This window comes from Prunus avium, chromosome 3 (genome assembly GCF_965620075.1).
Source record: "Prunus avium chromosome 3, drPruAviu1.hap1.1, whole genome shotgun sequence".
Lineage (NCBI taxonomy): Eukaryota > Viridiplantae > Streptophyta > Magnoliopsida > Rosales > Rosaceae > Prunus > Prunus avium.
Window position 1 is genome coordinate 3952253 of NC_142286.1, and position 15288 is coordinate 3967540.

The following is a 15288-nucleotide window of genomic DNA, read 5'->3' on the forward strand; positions in this document are numbered from 1 at the left end:
TGATTAAATGAAGATATCAATGTTTTTTCTCCGGAGGGAGGGGCCTAAAGAGAACGCCATTTCAGCCGTGTCCCGCTCTGGAAAGACAGGGAGAGAGCATGCACACGCGTCTCAATCCCCCCACCATCTTCAGCTCTCCACCATCAAATCACTTTTTTCTTTTCTTTTTTGTGTTCCAACAGTGGCTTGCTTGCTTGCTTGCAAGTCCACCGACCTCTCTCACTCATCGCTCATGCATGCCCTATCACACTATGACCCTACCATTTCCATTACACCTCTTCATAACCCATCATGCCCTCTCGTGCTCGTGCTCTTGCTCTTGCTCTTGCTTGCTTCCATACTCACTCCACATTGATTTACCTATTAATATTATTTTACTTCCAATTTTGTTTTAACGATTTCAGTCATGTAATTTGCTGACTTTTTTAATTTGAGTATGTATTGCTGATTTCGGGACGAGAATGTGGCTATGTTTGAAAATATATAGTTTTGCGACATTGGGGTCATGTAAGATTTCCGTCTTAGAAGCTAACGTGATTTGTGATTTAGACTACAATTAAAAAAAAATTGATAAACTATCAAATTCATAAGTTAGATGGGTAAGAAAAGAAAATTGGTTAACATTCCAACTCTTTTTTCTAATTTTTCTTTCCTACTTTACGTGAAATGTGATATTCGAATGGAGAATGTCACTTAAATTCAAAAAAGAAAATTCAAAAAATATTGAGTTGTCTAACATTTACAAAGTAAGAACGCATAAATCTTAGGCTAAAACTGCACAAATCATCCTTGTGGTGTGAATCATACGTCAATGTTACTCATGTGGTGAAAAAAAACTCTTAATATTATGTTGACGTTTATGTTTCTTACTAATCTCAGTCCAAGTTGAAAACTTTCATATGAATTTCCTCCAACTTGGACCAATACGCACATCACTTGTTGGGGGTAAAAGAGTCATTTCATGCGTGATTTAAAGATCAAATCGGATTTAGTGTCCAAAAATGACATTTCACCCTTCACATGATGCCCCATGGACGACATTGAAAACAATTTGGATGAGAAGTTGAATTTAAACTGAGAATAATACCAAACTTAGCCACATAATTAAGAGTTTTTCTTTAACAAAATGACCGACATTGACATACAACCCACAATACATGAATAATTTGGCCTAAATCTTATTCAAATTGGCAAATTTATAAACTGTGCAATGTCATGAAGACCTCTCCCTTGAAGGGGACCCAACCCTGCTGCCCCAACAAACAATAACAAAATCAGCATTGTCCACGTGTCCCACGATGCTAATCATATCCCTTAATGGCAATCCTTGCATTGTCGCACGAGGCCGGAGGCCGTCTTCAACTTTGAATTTTTAATGCATCAAATATGTACAGTTGTGTGCAGTGCCTACGGCCGACCGACCAACGATAAGGATTTTTATTATTAACATCTAATTACGTTTCGTGATATAAAATCTTTATTATATGTGACATAACGTGATTAATTAAAAATAACAAAATGATATTATTCCGTAATATATAAATTTTTCTGCCGACGGACGAAATTGAATTAAATTGGATTGGATTAGATTGAGATGGATGTATTTAGTCTTAACTTAGAGTTGGTCGACAGTGCATGATTAAAGTCGCGCACAAATGGCAAAGGTGGGCTTATGACCAATGATCGGCTATGATGCTCATTCACACTTTTAACACAGTCAAACGATCAGAGCCGTCGCTTTCTAGGTTGCCTCGGTGGGCCCATATCATTAACAACCCACACTCATCAGTCAAAACGCGCAGCAAAAGCCATTTCCAATACAACAAGTTTTTGGGGTCCCCATATTTTTCCTTGGTGAGAGGAAGCTTTCACAAATTGTTTTCTTGTCAGAGTGCGGTTTGAACTGGCGGAATTCTAATCAATCCCAGTCTAATCTAAATTTGGGATGATTATGAGTTAAGCAAATACAGATATACTTTCTTAATATGAATTACAACTTAGGGAAAGTAGAGGAGTTTTTCTCGACCAGTAGTCCAACAAAATATGGACCTCGAAGTGAAATTTGCCATGTCTTGAGATGAAAATTTGGGTTAATAGGATGGGTTCCAACTCAGTGCAATATTTCTGAAATAGCAATTTGGTGTTAATTTTTAAAAAATTCATCACACTAACAAAAATCAGCGTAACTCACCCCAACAACGATAGGTCCATTGAATCATAACGACTCGTTATACAAAATCATTCAGCCACCCGAAAAACTTTTGATTTCGCTATGTTATGAGATCATGCTATTGAGATCTATAGTATTAGTCACCCAGTAATATATTTTGTCAACATGTTTGAATTGAGTGACGCAAAACGGAAGAGCCAAGCTTGATATTAAGATTCATTAATCAAACAAGAGTATACTATTACTATTACTATTACTATTACTATTACTATTACTATTAGTTGGTGTTTGCTCCTTGGATTGATTGATGAAATTTCTCTAAAGTTGTAACCCACCATCTAGTCACCTAGTCTACTCTAGCTAGGACAACTTGTCTGGCTAAGATTTCATATCACAGTTAGTCAACACTTGGACCGTCCTGATGCTGCCACGACAAAGAACTGGCGGCGAAGATTTTGCTGTTAAAATGCCAATCCAATGATGCTCTCACCCCGGTGCTTGCTTTGTTTGCACGCAAACTTTATTGCAGCCTCGGCGGCTTAGCCTCCCCTACTCGGCTTGGCGGCTCAAGCTCATCGGTTCGGCTTGGCTTAATTATATGCAACATTGGCCTAATTAGATCTCTAATCTCTAGCTCTCTCTTAACTTTAGGATAAAATAGAAGATTATACATTGTTGAAACAAAATGGTCAAGATATATAAATACAATGAAATACTTTTTGTTAAATAATATGATATAAATTTGTTGTTAAAAGGAGACAACAATTCCCCTAATCTACATATTTAGAGTAGCAAGTCAGCTTAATTTATAATTTAATTCAGACATTTAATATTTTCTTCCAGATCATCCGTACATAATTTTATGCGCTTAACCAGGTAATCTTGTACTAACTCGTAGACACAAATAATAATTAAAAAAAATAGAGAATATAAAAACTTTTGGGTTGTCAATCTTTACTTGTACTAACAATTTATAAACTACAAAATTTTATTTTCTAAAGTAACATATGTTTTTTGGTGTGTGGCTAATCATGTCGACTTCTTAATTTATTTGTTTATGGTTAATGAGAGCATTGTAATCATGGAGGTTGACTTTGGTTAACAAATGTTGGCAATAAAAATATTTTAAGTCATTGACAAAATCAGTTTTGGCTATGCTTCTTCTTAGAGGATTATTATTCTATTTGAAAAATAATTACTTTTTAATTAACTATGTGATTAGTGGAAGCTGTGGGGCTATCTAGAAAGAAGAAGCTTTAGCTAATTTCAATATGCCCACTGTGTGCGAGTGAGAGAGAGCAGTGTCTCTGTCTCTCTATTTGAGGCCTAGTCGTCACTCTCACGCGGTCATAGAGATAGATCGTCTCCGTAAAGGAAAAAAAAAAATCAGACCCAAATATTCTTTCTCCTTCTTCTCTATCTTTCAACCCTTTGATGCAGCACCTCATGAGAACAAATCCCAGTTGAAAAATCTAGGTGTTTTTTCTCTGGAGTTTTCTGAAGAATTTCAACCATAAAGCAAGCAAAAATCAATCTTTTACTTTGGTTTTTTGGTTATCTGCCTTGTTTTTTGAGCATGGTTGCTCACTCTCTTCTCTTCACTTCTTGAAAGTTGAAAACTTGGTAAGTTTTGGTTTGGAGGAAGATTTGATGGTTATGTGCTATTTGGTTGTTTTCAAGGAAGCTCATATCTGGGTCTGAAAAATATCCTGCCTTTTTGTCCTCTTTTTGGTTTTTTGCTCTTTCTTTTAGCCTCTTGACAGTCTCAAAGGCTCAAAGCCTATCAAGGCCGGAAAACCCCATTTCAGATCCCCAAATAAACTTGTGGTTTTCAGTTCCTACAATCTATTGTCCAAACCCTCAAAACCACTCTGGTTTTTAAAGTTTGCCTCTTTTTATTTCCTCCTATTCACACTTCATCAAAGAAAACTCCTCAAAAGTCAGGCTCTTTTGGTCTCAAATCAGACTTCACAATCTAGTTTCTCACCCACAAACTCCATATTCTTCTCCAAAAAAATAAAACCCACCTCACCAAATCCTCCGTAGCCCCACAACTTTGGTCCAAAATAGAAACTTAGTTGAGGCCTCAAAAAATGCAAGACCCAACATCATTTCAACCCATGAAACCCCAATTTCCAGAGCAAGAACAGCTGAAATGTCCACGCTGTGATTCCTCAAACACCAAGTTTTGCTACTACAACAACTACAATCTCTCACAGCCTCGTCACTTTTGCAAGAACTGCAGAAGGTACTGGACCAAAGGTGGCTCTCTGAGAAACATCCCTGTTGGTGGTGGAAGCAGAAAGAACACAAAGAGATCATCATCGTCTGCCTCAAAACGCTCCTCGTCAACTTCCTCATCATCAGTGTCAAGCTCATCAGCAGCAACCGCAGCAGCTCAGAACCCGGATCCACAGCCTGACCGGACCCGGGTCTACGGCCCGAAAATCGATCAAGACCGTGGGGTGCTGGATATTTCAGGGAGCTTCAGCTCACTCCTGGCTTCAAATGGGCAGTTTGGGTCTCTTCTGGAGGGTCTAAACCCAAATGGGTCGGGTCTAAAACTGATGCAAATGGGTGACTTTGGGGTGAACTTGGATTCAGGTAATGGGTTGAATTCGGACCCGGGTGTGAACCCGGGTTTGGAGGCCCAGAGCAATGGTAACCCGGAAAGCTATATGGGTTTGCAAAATGGTGATTCTTCAAGCTGTTGGAATGGGGGCAATGGGTGGCCTGACCTTGCCATTTATACACCAGGTTCAAGTTTTCAGTAGATATTATATTAATTACATGCATAATCTACTTTCTTAATGAAGCCTATGATATAATGTTTCATACTAAGCTAAGCATGAATGACTCTTAGTAGGCTTAATTGCTAAGCTAAGCAGCTAAAGCTCATAATTCTCTGATGTTATAGAGGTTGAGAAAACACCACAGAACCATACCAATAGCATTTTCTATATGTAATGTAATGGTTTCTTCTTTTCTCTCTTTTGTGTGGCTTTTTTGTTTGTTTGTATTTGATATAGCCTTTAATATTATTAAAAAATTTCTTTTTTGCTTTTCCCTTGGAGCCTTTGGAGGCCCCCCTTTATTGAAGGACATGGCTTTCTTCAACTATCACTCTCATTATATTATGGGTTGTATTGTATGATTCAATATTATGTCTATGTGCTTCTTGTTATAGAGGGTGAAGAAAGAAACCCACAATCTCTAATATAATATTTCTGCTAGGAGGAGCTTCTTGTCTTCTTTCATCTTATGCATGTGCTGTGACTGTGTGACATGTATGCAATAGTCTTGTATGCATGTGTGGCCTTTTCAAGAGTATGGGATTTGACATTTTTGTTGGCATTGTTGCTTATTAATAGGATAGTTTGATTTGCAAACTGGGTCTAGCCCAGTGAAAAAGGGCACTGGCTTGCAGACTAGTGGTGGTCGGAAGTTTGAACCCCCATGACCCCTTGATAGTGTGTGTAAGAAATCCCTTCTCTTGTAATTTAGACTATCGTAGTTTAGAGTATCACGTGTATTTAAAAAAATATATAATTTGATTTAATCCACAAAGATAGGTATTTATATAGTATATATGCGCGCGCACACACAAAGGGATACTTAATTGTATTTTGTTGTGTGAAAAACAAATTGCTTGGGTTGGGAATGTCTTTATTATATCTCAAATTCATCAGAAGAAAAATTAAAGCATAATGAGGATGAGTTGGAGTTTGAGAAGATATGGGGAACCATAACTTCATTATTCACGTATTGTATTGTTTCCACTGTCTTTCATGGACCAGACAAAGCTCAACTTCCTATCTATTGGGAAATTATTTCTAACCCTAAAGACTCTGATTTGGTCTCATTCTTCTTCACCACTTGCCAAGGGTCTCTTTTATTTATTTATTTTCCTCTCTAGACCATATCTTCCAAGAACCAAATGGAACATGTATGTAATTGGGTGGACATTTTATGGGAGGGGAGCCCCAAACCCAAATAAATTCCCACCATTTGGGAACTTTTTATATTTTTATGAAGTCATGTATTTGCTTGTTTCTCGTTCTTTTCAAGAGACCATGAGTTTGATCCATCAAGATGGTACAAAATAGTGGGAGTTCATTTGTGTATTTTCTTTTTCAAATCTGTTGCTACACATATAAGCTGCATTTCCAAATTTTAAACTACTATGGTAAGAGTAATAAAACAAGATGAATTGAAATGCAGAAGCTCTTGATTTCAATAATAATAAACATGTCATCTTCTCAATCAATTCCTTGTCATTATATTTGACATGATGACTAGGTGTTTGATGCTGCCATGTCAGGCAATTTGGGTGAATTTTTCAAACCTTATCAATGCTTGGATGAAGCCCTGATTTAAATCCTAATTGTCAAGGTTAGCTGAATTCCATTTGAATTGGTACTTGTTTAATTCAAGAGCCAAATTTTATTCAAAGATGTTGAAATCATCAAGGACTCTCTCTCTCACATGGGCCCCACAATAATTTCTGTGCTCAACTGGATTTGCCTATATGATTAACTCTTTCCAAAATAGTACCAGACACAGGGGTGAAGATTTTTACTCACTTTGACGAAATGAAGAAAGAAAATTGGCTCCTAATGATTTTCTTTGTGCATTGATTTAGTGGACGTAAGCTAAACGCCAAGAATCAATAATTTGAAAGCAAAAGAAAAGTCCTTTACGAAAGCTGATGCTGTTAATTAATTTTGTAGGATCTGTGGGATGCATAAAACTGTGAACTATTGATTGATGTGTAACTCATTGTAAAATGTAACTTCGCTTCGAATGCCATATCAAAATTGTTTTTCGAATTCGGCCTCGTTCGATTTTTATCCTTCTTACCTACCCCAGTAGAGACAAAGCCGCGTCGGGCACGCGGCTCACTGTAGAGGGAAAATTACCATCCAAAACTAAATTGAAGGAGAAAATCATGACGTAAGAGCACTTCTAGCAATTGCGCCCTGCCATGGCAAAGGGGGTGTGGCTAGGGCAGTTACTATTTACGTGAATAGTAACTGCCATTGTAAAAAGCAATGTTGGTTTTCAGCAGTTGATATGGCAAAGGGCAAATACTATTCATTTTTATGTTTTTTTCACAAATTTGTTTAACTAAACAATTAATTTGAATAATATTTTAGGATAAGATTTTTGGTGTGGGAAGTGAAAAATATGACTAAGTATTTTTTATTTTTTTTAATTTTTTTGTATTTTTTTAGATTTTTTTGTTGTTAATGTCGTCGATGACGTCAGCCCACCTGAGTTTTGGACCTGGGGCTGGACTTGCCCTTGGGCCAGCCGTCTTTGTGGCCCCCACATGCAGCCCGGGCTAGCCTGCACTGCTGGAATTTGTTTTTCGCCCAAAACCCCCCCAGCCCGAGTCCAGCCTTAGCTGCTGGACTTGCTCTAATAGAGGTTGATGAAAGTTTGTGGAGCTAGTTGAGGGTTGATGAAGTTCACCATACTGACCACGGAGTGAAATAAGGAGGCAATTAACATGTAAAATGCTAATAGCCCTCGAGTCTTTGAGTTTGATTTTTACCATGCCAGAGTGTCAAGCAAGGTGGTAAGAGCAGGAAGCTAAGACTTTGCTTCCTTGCCACCCATTGAATGTGGTCAAATATCATCAATGATGCATGTGCTCTGTATGTAACTATATGTTGAGTAGACAGGTGTATTGGTCCTGATGATACTTGCATGCCCCCAACTGTACACGTGGATGCCTACCCATATTAGTCAATTTTTGTTTGACCAACTTTTTTTTGAATTGAAACTTCAACAAATGTAATGGTGTGTGTTACTAATCAGGAATCGGAATTCTCTGAATTCTATCTATTGAGGATTCATGAGTTTACTTAATATCAAGGAATTGAAAAGTAAGTGGGGCTCACACAAAATTAGGTTCCTAATTTTGGAGGAATTCAATTCTTGGGATGGAAGGTGGTATTCTAATTCATGGAGAATTAACCCTTTAGGAATTCATCTTTTTTACCTATTATATCCTCACACAATTTTTAAAATTTCAAATATGTCATTTACTTTGACCCAACAATGAGGATATTTTAGTAATTAGTACCACTCATACCCCAATTCCATATGGTTTAATAAACAACTTCAATATCTGGAATCTAACTTCTCTTAATCCATATGGTTTAGTAAACAACTTCATTAAGAATTCAGAATCTAATTCTCCTCAATCCAACTCCTCATTAATTCAATTCCTCCTAATCCAATTACGGATTAGTAAACATGTCATAAGTGTATTCACAGACCATGTAGATTGGGCCTTAACAAATATTCACTGATAATCTTAGACAAAGCAGAACGAAAGAAGCAGAGCGTTAGGTCAATTAGTCAGAGTAGTGAGTCTCTCTTCTTACATTAAGTTCAAATCTTCTTATCCGTAAATTAATCAAAGTAGTTTAAACTATCACTTGTATAAAAGTTAAAAAGTAAACATAAAAGAAAGAAAAAAGCATTACCCAACGAACCAACCAACAAAATTCTACCGTTTTTCTCATATGAAATTTAACATTGATTGATAAGGGTTTAAATTTTTTTTTTTTTTTAATGAAATGTAAATCATAAGGGTTTTATTTATTTGTTTATTGAGATAAAACAAATATAACATTAGGGACGGCTTGGGCCTTGTCGATGAAATCAGAGGCCATAGAAGACAAAGTAGAAACAATACACATTGTTATGGCCATGAAAGACAATCTTGGGCCTCTTGCATGCTGAATGAAATAAAATACATAAAAGAAGTCACAATCCACACCAGCCATGCTAATATCCTTCTCAGCCCATCTGTTTCTTTCATTTGTATGATGTTGACCGGCATGAGCCTGATACCATTTCACTCAGTCATCGCCTATCATCCATCTCCACTTGTTATCTTAACTCAAGCATCAAAGTGAATATATAACAATGAATTTTCATGAACGACAAGAAACGCACATTTGAATAACAATGAATTTTCATTTTAGTACACATTTAGGATAAAACTTCAATGTGACCAAAAAATTCCCTTACATAATTAAAACACATCTAAATATCAATGAATTTTCTTTCTAACACACATTGGGGCAAACTTCAATTGCACGAGATACAGTTTCGTAGAATCTAACCCCTGTGAAATGTAAACTGGAAGGGTATTTCAAATTTGATTGAGATGAGATCAAGGAAAGATCACATAGGGACAGTACGGGCCTTGTACATGCAAATATAGGCCATATGCCAATCACCTGAAACAAGCAGCACCAAAAAATTGTTTAGCGTAACGCACAATTTTAGGGTTATTCAGAGAACCACATGGCAGCCCTGAGCAAAATTCATGCTATTATACACGTTAAGAACTCTCGGCAATCTTACCTCCTCCAGAGAGTTTGGTGATGTCTTCCTCCCGCTGTGGGATGGGATTGTCATCATCATACTCGATCCATTTCCCTTGAACCAACAAAAGAAGTCCATGAGTTAAAAGGTTTGAATTAATCACATGCAAACAAAGTAGAAGTTATTCCAGAGAACTGACCACTTTCTTGCTTGACCCAGGCAACATAATGGCCTGAGTCAGCACTACGACCCTTGTGTGTCAGCACAGCAACCAAATCATAAATTCCAGTCATGGCACCTGCAGCTAAAGGACAGCCACTTAGTGAAATAAGTGCAAACTAGGGATTCAAAGAACCCAAGTAGAACACAGAAAAAACTTCCACAGGTTGAGCAAAGAAGATTCGTTAACTTTTACCTTCATCCGGCGTAGGATTAGATGCTTCTCCACTTCCATTTGAAGATCCCTGTATGCAGAAAAGAGGTTTGAGATGCTTTTGACATAATCAAATAGGCATTTCATTTGTTTTTTTGTAAGTCTATAGCTAGGTTGTGTAATCACCTCCACATCGGACATCTTGATATCATTGTCTTTTGAACCAGAGCTCTTTTCATTGGATTTCAAACCAAGTTTTTTACCTTCCTCATCTCTCAGAGTCTGATAATTGAGGTTGGAAGTAATTAGGACAAAGACACAAGAAATAACAAACAATATTTTTGGAAAATATTAACTTAAGTTAATCAAAATCGAAGGGAAGTATATACCCGGCGAGGAGCTTCCAATCTTTTGCGAAGATCATCTGAACAGAGATCGAAAATATCCAATTGCAAAGGGTAATCCACTTTCTGAGATAAGGGAAAAAAGTTTAATAGGCAGTGATTCTAATAACTTTTGTATAATAAGATACAAGTGCACTAGATTTGCAAGGAAAACTGTCAAGGGTACTCAACAAATCCGCAAAGCATTATTCTCTCCAAGAAAATACTTTAATTTCCTCCTAAAATGATATGGAAAGAGACAAAAGACAAATCTGTGTATTAGGAGAAAAGAAAACAGGCATTACCCGCAAAATCTTGGCCTTCTGATTTGATTCTCTCTTCCAGAAAAAACGGACAAACTGAATGGTCAAGTACCTTGAGCGAAAAATAAAATTGAAAATTCGGGTTAACTATATGATATTCGTTTCTTTCTTTTTTCTTTGGGTTAAATTCAAAGGCCAGACTAAAACTCAATTTTAGCCACATACCCAGAAAATAAAGGACAAAGGAGTCTGAATAGACAAACTTAAAGAAAGTAATCTAATGCATCGAAATTGTAACGTCATAAGTTACTGAATGGACAACGTGATAGTGTAACTCATATAGTTGGAGACTGCAAGACTACATGTTGGTGAGTTACAAGCTACAATGATAGTTTGTACCTTGGAAGGCCATTGATACAAGACTCCTTCAGGTAGATCGCACTACGCCCCAAAGAAGGAGAATTTTTTTCCAATTCCGATTTTAAAGCCTACATGAATTAGTGTAATAAATGAGAACCTTGTAATTTTTATCTTGTATCTTAAAAATATCATCACATGTTCTAGCACACACAAATAAGATCTCCTATATAGATGTGAATGTGATTACACTTACATGTTTTAACCCTTCGTGCAAATGGTTCACCTCATGTGATATGTGGCATTTAAGGGAATACACTGATTCTGTTTCCGAGCTTTCTTCCCCACTTTCTACGCAGTGCACCCTAGCATCCCACCAAATCAATAAATACAAGAAATGTTAGCAAAGTTCAGCTTCATAAAATAAACTGAACAATTTATAACTCGTAAAAGGCTGATTCAGAAAAATTAATATATAACAAATAATGAACTTCGACAAGCCAGTAATATATCAAGCCAGAAAGAAAAACAAAATCACCCAATTGATAAGGTAACAAACGTTAGCATAAGCCAGACAAACTGAACAAATTATTCATACATTAATTTACTTAATTTTTCAGAACAATCCATCCAGAATCATGAAGAATATGTTGATAATCTCATAATAATAAACAAGCAAACTGTTTAAAAGGTAATCTGAGACTGCTATTGAGTGTTAAGCAATATCTAATCAGATTACAGTAGCTGATAAGTTGCGGATATCTAACCTGCTAACAAGTTCAACGCCGAAAAGGGCCTTAACTGTGTCTGGACTTTCACTGCAAGAGAACATCATACGTTATAATTTTCCTACATGTATTTATATGGCAGAACACTGGCAAATAAACAAAGAGAACACAAAAATTGCTACTAGACCTAAAAGAACTAAGAAGTTGAAAGAATAAAAAACACGCTTACAAAAGTATTACTAACCAAATTTAGCATAGTTAACAATTGAGGTGGGGATCCATAGATCATTAGTTTAAGAAGACTCAATTCCAACATGGTTAACAATTGAGGTGGGGACTCAGTTCGAAACCACTTGCAGTTCCTATAATACATATAGAACCAAAAAATGATAATAATAACCTACCTAGAACCCGATGATCTTAGAGACTGAGAAAGGGTGTACAAAAGCTGTGTCCAACATTCTTCAGCATCCTGTTACACATTTAGAACAAAATGATCAATAAACTACAAGAGTAACTAGCGTTAAGCAGCAAGCAGTGTTACAATAAGGTAAAAAATCATTTGAAAACCTGTTGCATGAAGGTATTATTATGCAGCTGACCAAATTGAGGATACTTCTTACGCAATACCTGCAATATAATAGCAAATCAACTCATTACTCTTTCCCCTAGCAGTAAGAAACTACGAATCCAGGAACTAATAATTTATCAGGCTCCCTGACATAGTTTCTCTGAAAGTTTTGATAGTAAAAATGCAAGAAAATTAAGATTATACTAAGGAGTTTCTGATGCTTCATAGAGATATAAAAAGTGGTTAGAGAAATTAGTTTAAATAGTGAATAAAGATAACAAACCATCCAAAATTGCATGGGTGCCACAGCCTTGACACTTTTATCCAGTTCACCAAATAAATCACGAGTTGCAATAGTCAACATATGAGAAGTCTGATCCACATCATTGCTTCTTCCAGAATGTGAATACCTGAAGAAATAATATATTTTCATTACTAGTCTAAGGTTATTAAAAAAAAACATATATATTGCAAGTAAATTGATATGCATTCTTTAACTGAACAAGCCAACTTACTTTATCAAAGCTGACTTCAACTCTGGAACTGAATGCAGACATTGTACGGTGGAGTTCATATAACAGGTGTTTCCTAAATTAAATAGACCAGCACTATGACCCTGGAAGTATAAATAACACAGGGTGAGATAATTTATACATGATGCAAAAAGAAAAAAAAAATCAAATATTGAAACCCGAAATAAAACCATGGAATTCAGAAACACAAAAAAAGTCTAACTAAGTTACAAAGACAGAAAAGAAAAAACAAGTCCTTTTAGGACTGAACCTCCAAAGACATAAGGGCATAATGGAGAATTCAATGAAGCCATTATTTCTGATAATGATTCACATGTCAGGTGAGAAGAAAATAACTTATTTGTATTACTAGTCAACTAGGACACCTACCACAATAGTACAACACAACATCATAACGAAGGTCAAAATCACAGAAAAGTAAGAACAAATCAAATGTTACAGAGCCACACACACACACACACACACACACACACACACACACAAAAGACAATGCAAAACTCTAAATGGCAGAAATAGGGGAAGTTTGCAAACAGTATCACAAGCATATCATAATAACAGCATGAGATCAAAGAGAACAAGAAGGGAAAAAAATATATGTTTCCTACAACTGAAAAGAAAAGACAGCTTCTATTTAAAGGTGCAGACTTACTACTTACCAAGTTAATAGCTTGTTCTTCTTCTGGGAGATCTTCCACAAAAACAGGACCCTTCTCTGGAGCCTTGACAATCTCATCTGCTGTCCCCATCATCATCAATTTTTGACCCTATACAAAGATATATAATCGATAATTTCTTTTTCTCCTATGAAAGGTTATAGATTTGTGATTAAACCATAAATAAGAAGCGAACAAATTCACTTCAACAATAACCAACCTCTTTGACTCCTAATGTCGACCACTCTGCATCATCCTGCATTTAAAAAAAGACACACACACACACACAAAAGAAGTTAGGCACATACTAGACAGCTTCATCTGGGCACATTACAGGAAGTTTTAATTAGACATGTGCAGAAGGATTTACTTCATCAATACAGTATCAAGAAGAAGGATACACATATATATAATGGGACAATTTCACTAAGCCGAAAGCCATCTGTTTACCTTCAATAAACCACCTTTAACCATTATCTTCTGTCTTTCAGGAGGTACCCCGGTTAAGTCGTATAATTGGCATTTGAATACATAAGGGGGCTGAGTAGTGTCAATTTCCACAGCTTTAAACATCTCCTTTTGCCATTTTACACTAACTACAAATGGGTAATAAATCACAGTTGTCAAAAACAGAATCTACAAACTCAAGTTACAAGTTACAAATCTACAGAACATCAAATGAATAACACAATTATTAATTTAGATGCTTTTATTGTCCTCAAATTAACCTGACAGAGTCTAGAAAAAAATTGCGACCGAGCTAAAACTAGTTTATTTATTTCTGATAAGAGTCTGGAGTCTTGGAAAACTGATTTTTCAGCAACATCTTAGATTCTTCGATAGTATGTCATCAACATTGTTACATAAGTTGAAAATAGCAAAAGACACCAAATAGACTGAGAAGTATATATGCGTTGCACTCTACGCCCTAAAGACGAAAATTGAATCACTCCACTTCAATACGAAAAACCCACATCAGAAATCCAAAGCTCGCAAAGACCCAGATCCTAATTTGCAACTATAAGCCGCAAATCGAGCTCAAATTGCTCAGAAAGACGGATGAACAAAATGCTTAACCGTATCAAATATCACAAATCTCCAGTTACCTAGATCACAGAATTGAATGAAAAGCCCTAAGTGCGCCCCCAAAGTGAACAGAAATGCTCAAAATTAAAAAGAACAAGTAAAAATACCAATTTGGACTATAAATAAAATCAATATCTAATATATCTTAGATGAGAAATTAAGCTCGACAGGCGCTCTAACCGGTAATCATGGTTGAAAAGCTTTGCTACTTCAAAGATCGGTAGGAGACGGAGGTTCGGGTTTTTTGTAGAGTTTAGCTTGGAGAACAGGCAAAGACAAATGTGCTTTGCTCTGCCGTGCTTGTATGTTCTAGGCTTCTGGCTTTCGCTTTATAGAGAGCGAGTCCGAGCCCGGATCCGTAGCAAAAATGAATAATTCGGCTACTTGCGGTGCGGATAACCCATAATTGGAAATACGGTATTAGAAATACTAAAATTTGGTTTTTTTTTTTATAAATAAAAATTGCTCGTGATAAAGAGGATTTTTTTATTTTTTTTATTTTTTATACAAGAAATATTGTTGGAGGGAAGAACTGAACACAGGCCTTCAGGTGCATTGATAAATCTTTATAGGGCCAGTTTGAGATTGCCTGCGCATGATTGGCCCCAGGCCTGCACAAGATAGCCCATTAATAAGAACTATCATGCCTCAGCAGCTAGGAGCAAACAGGTGTGGTGGGCCAGGCGCGGAGGGATAGCCCATGTGAAATTGTGATGGGCCTTAATTTAATTGAAGTGGCAGTGCAACATGAGACACGTAAGTCTAAGGGTTCATGGAAACATCAAACTCCGGACAAGTGGCGGTGGGGTTCCAAAGACTACTGG

General features: G+C 36.5%; 2 protein-coding genes across 3 annotated transcripts; one reads left to right on the top strand and one right to left on the bottom strand.

Annotated features, from left to right (window-relative positions):
- The first annotated feature begins 3471 nt into the window (after window positions 1-3471).
- LOC110769895 (dof zinc finger protein DOF3.1) lies at window positions 3472-5236 on the top strand. Its single transcript, XM_021973953.2, has one exon. It carries the CDS (start codon window positions 4264-4266, stop codon window positions 4942-4944), a length of 681 nt encoding a protein of 226 aa, XP_021829645.1. The 5' UTR covers window positions 3472-4263; the 3' UTR covers window positions 4945-5236.
- A 3907-nt stretch (window positions 5237-9143) lies between these two features.
- Window positions 9144-14862, bottom strand: LOC110769889 (ubiquitin carboxyl-terminal hydrolase 6). Of its 2 annotated transcripts, none has more exons than XM_021973944.2 (18): window positions 14645-14862; window positions 13829-13974; window positions 13599-13634; window positions 13382-13489; window positions 12708-12808; window positions 12476-12602; window positions 12192-12251; window positions 12026-12093; window positions 11661-11711; window positions 11150-11258; window positions 10936-11024; window positions 10579-10648; window positions 10280-10360; window positions 10077-10172; window positions 9933-9981; window positions 9717-9821; window positions 9557-9631; window positions 9144-9429 (listed from the first exon to the last, which is right to left on the bottom strand). In XM_021973944.2, the coding sequence occupies exons 1-18, from the start codon at window positions 14652-14654 to the stop codon at window positions 9374-9376; spliced, it is 1437 nt and encodes a 478-aa protein (XP_021829636.1). In that variant the 5' UTR covers window positions 14655-14862; the 3' UTR covers window positions 9144-9373. The 2 variants fall into 2 exon arrangements, with proteins under 2 accessions (XP_021829636.1, XP_021829637.1); XM_021973945.2 differs by having other exon boundaries at window positions 9717-9815; window positions 14645-14860.
- Between the last annotated feature and the right edge of the window lie 426 nt (window positions 14863-15288).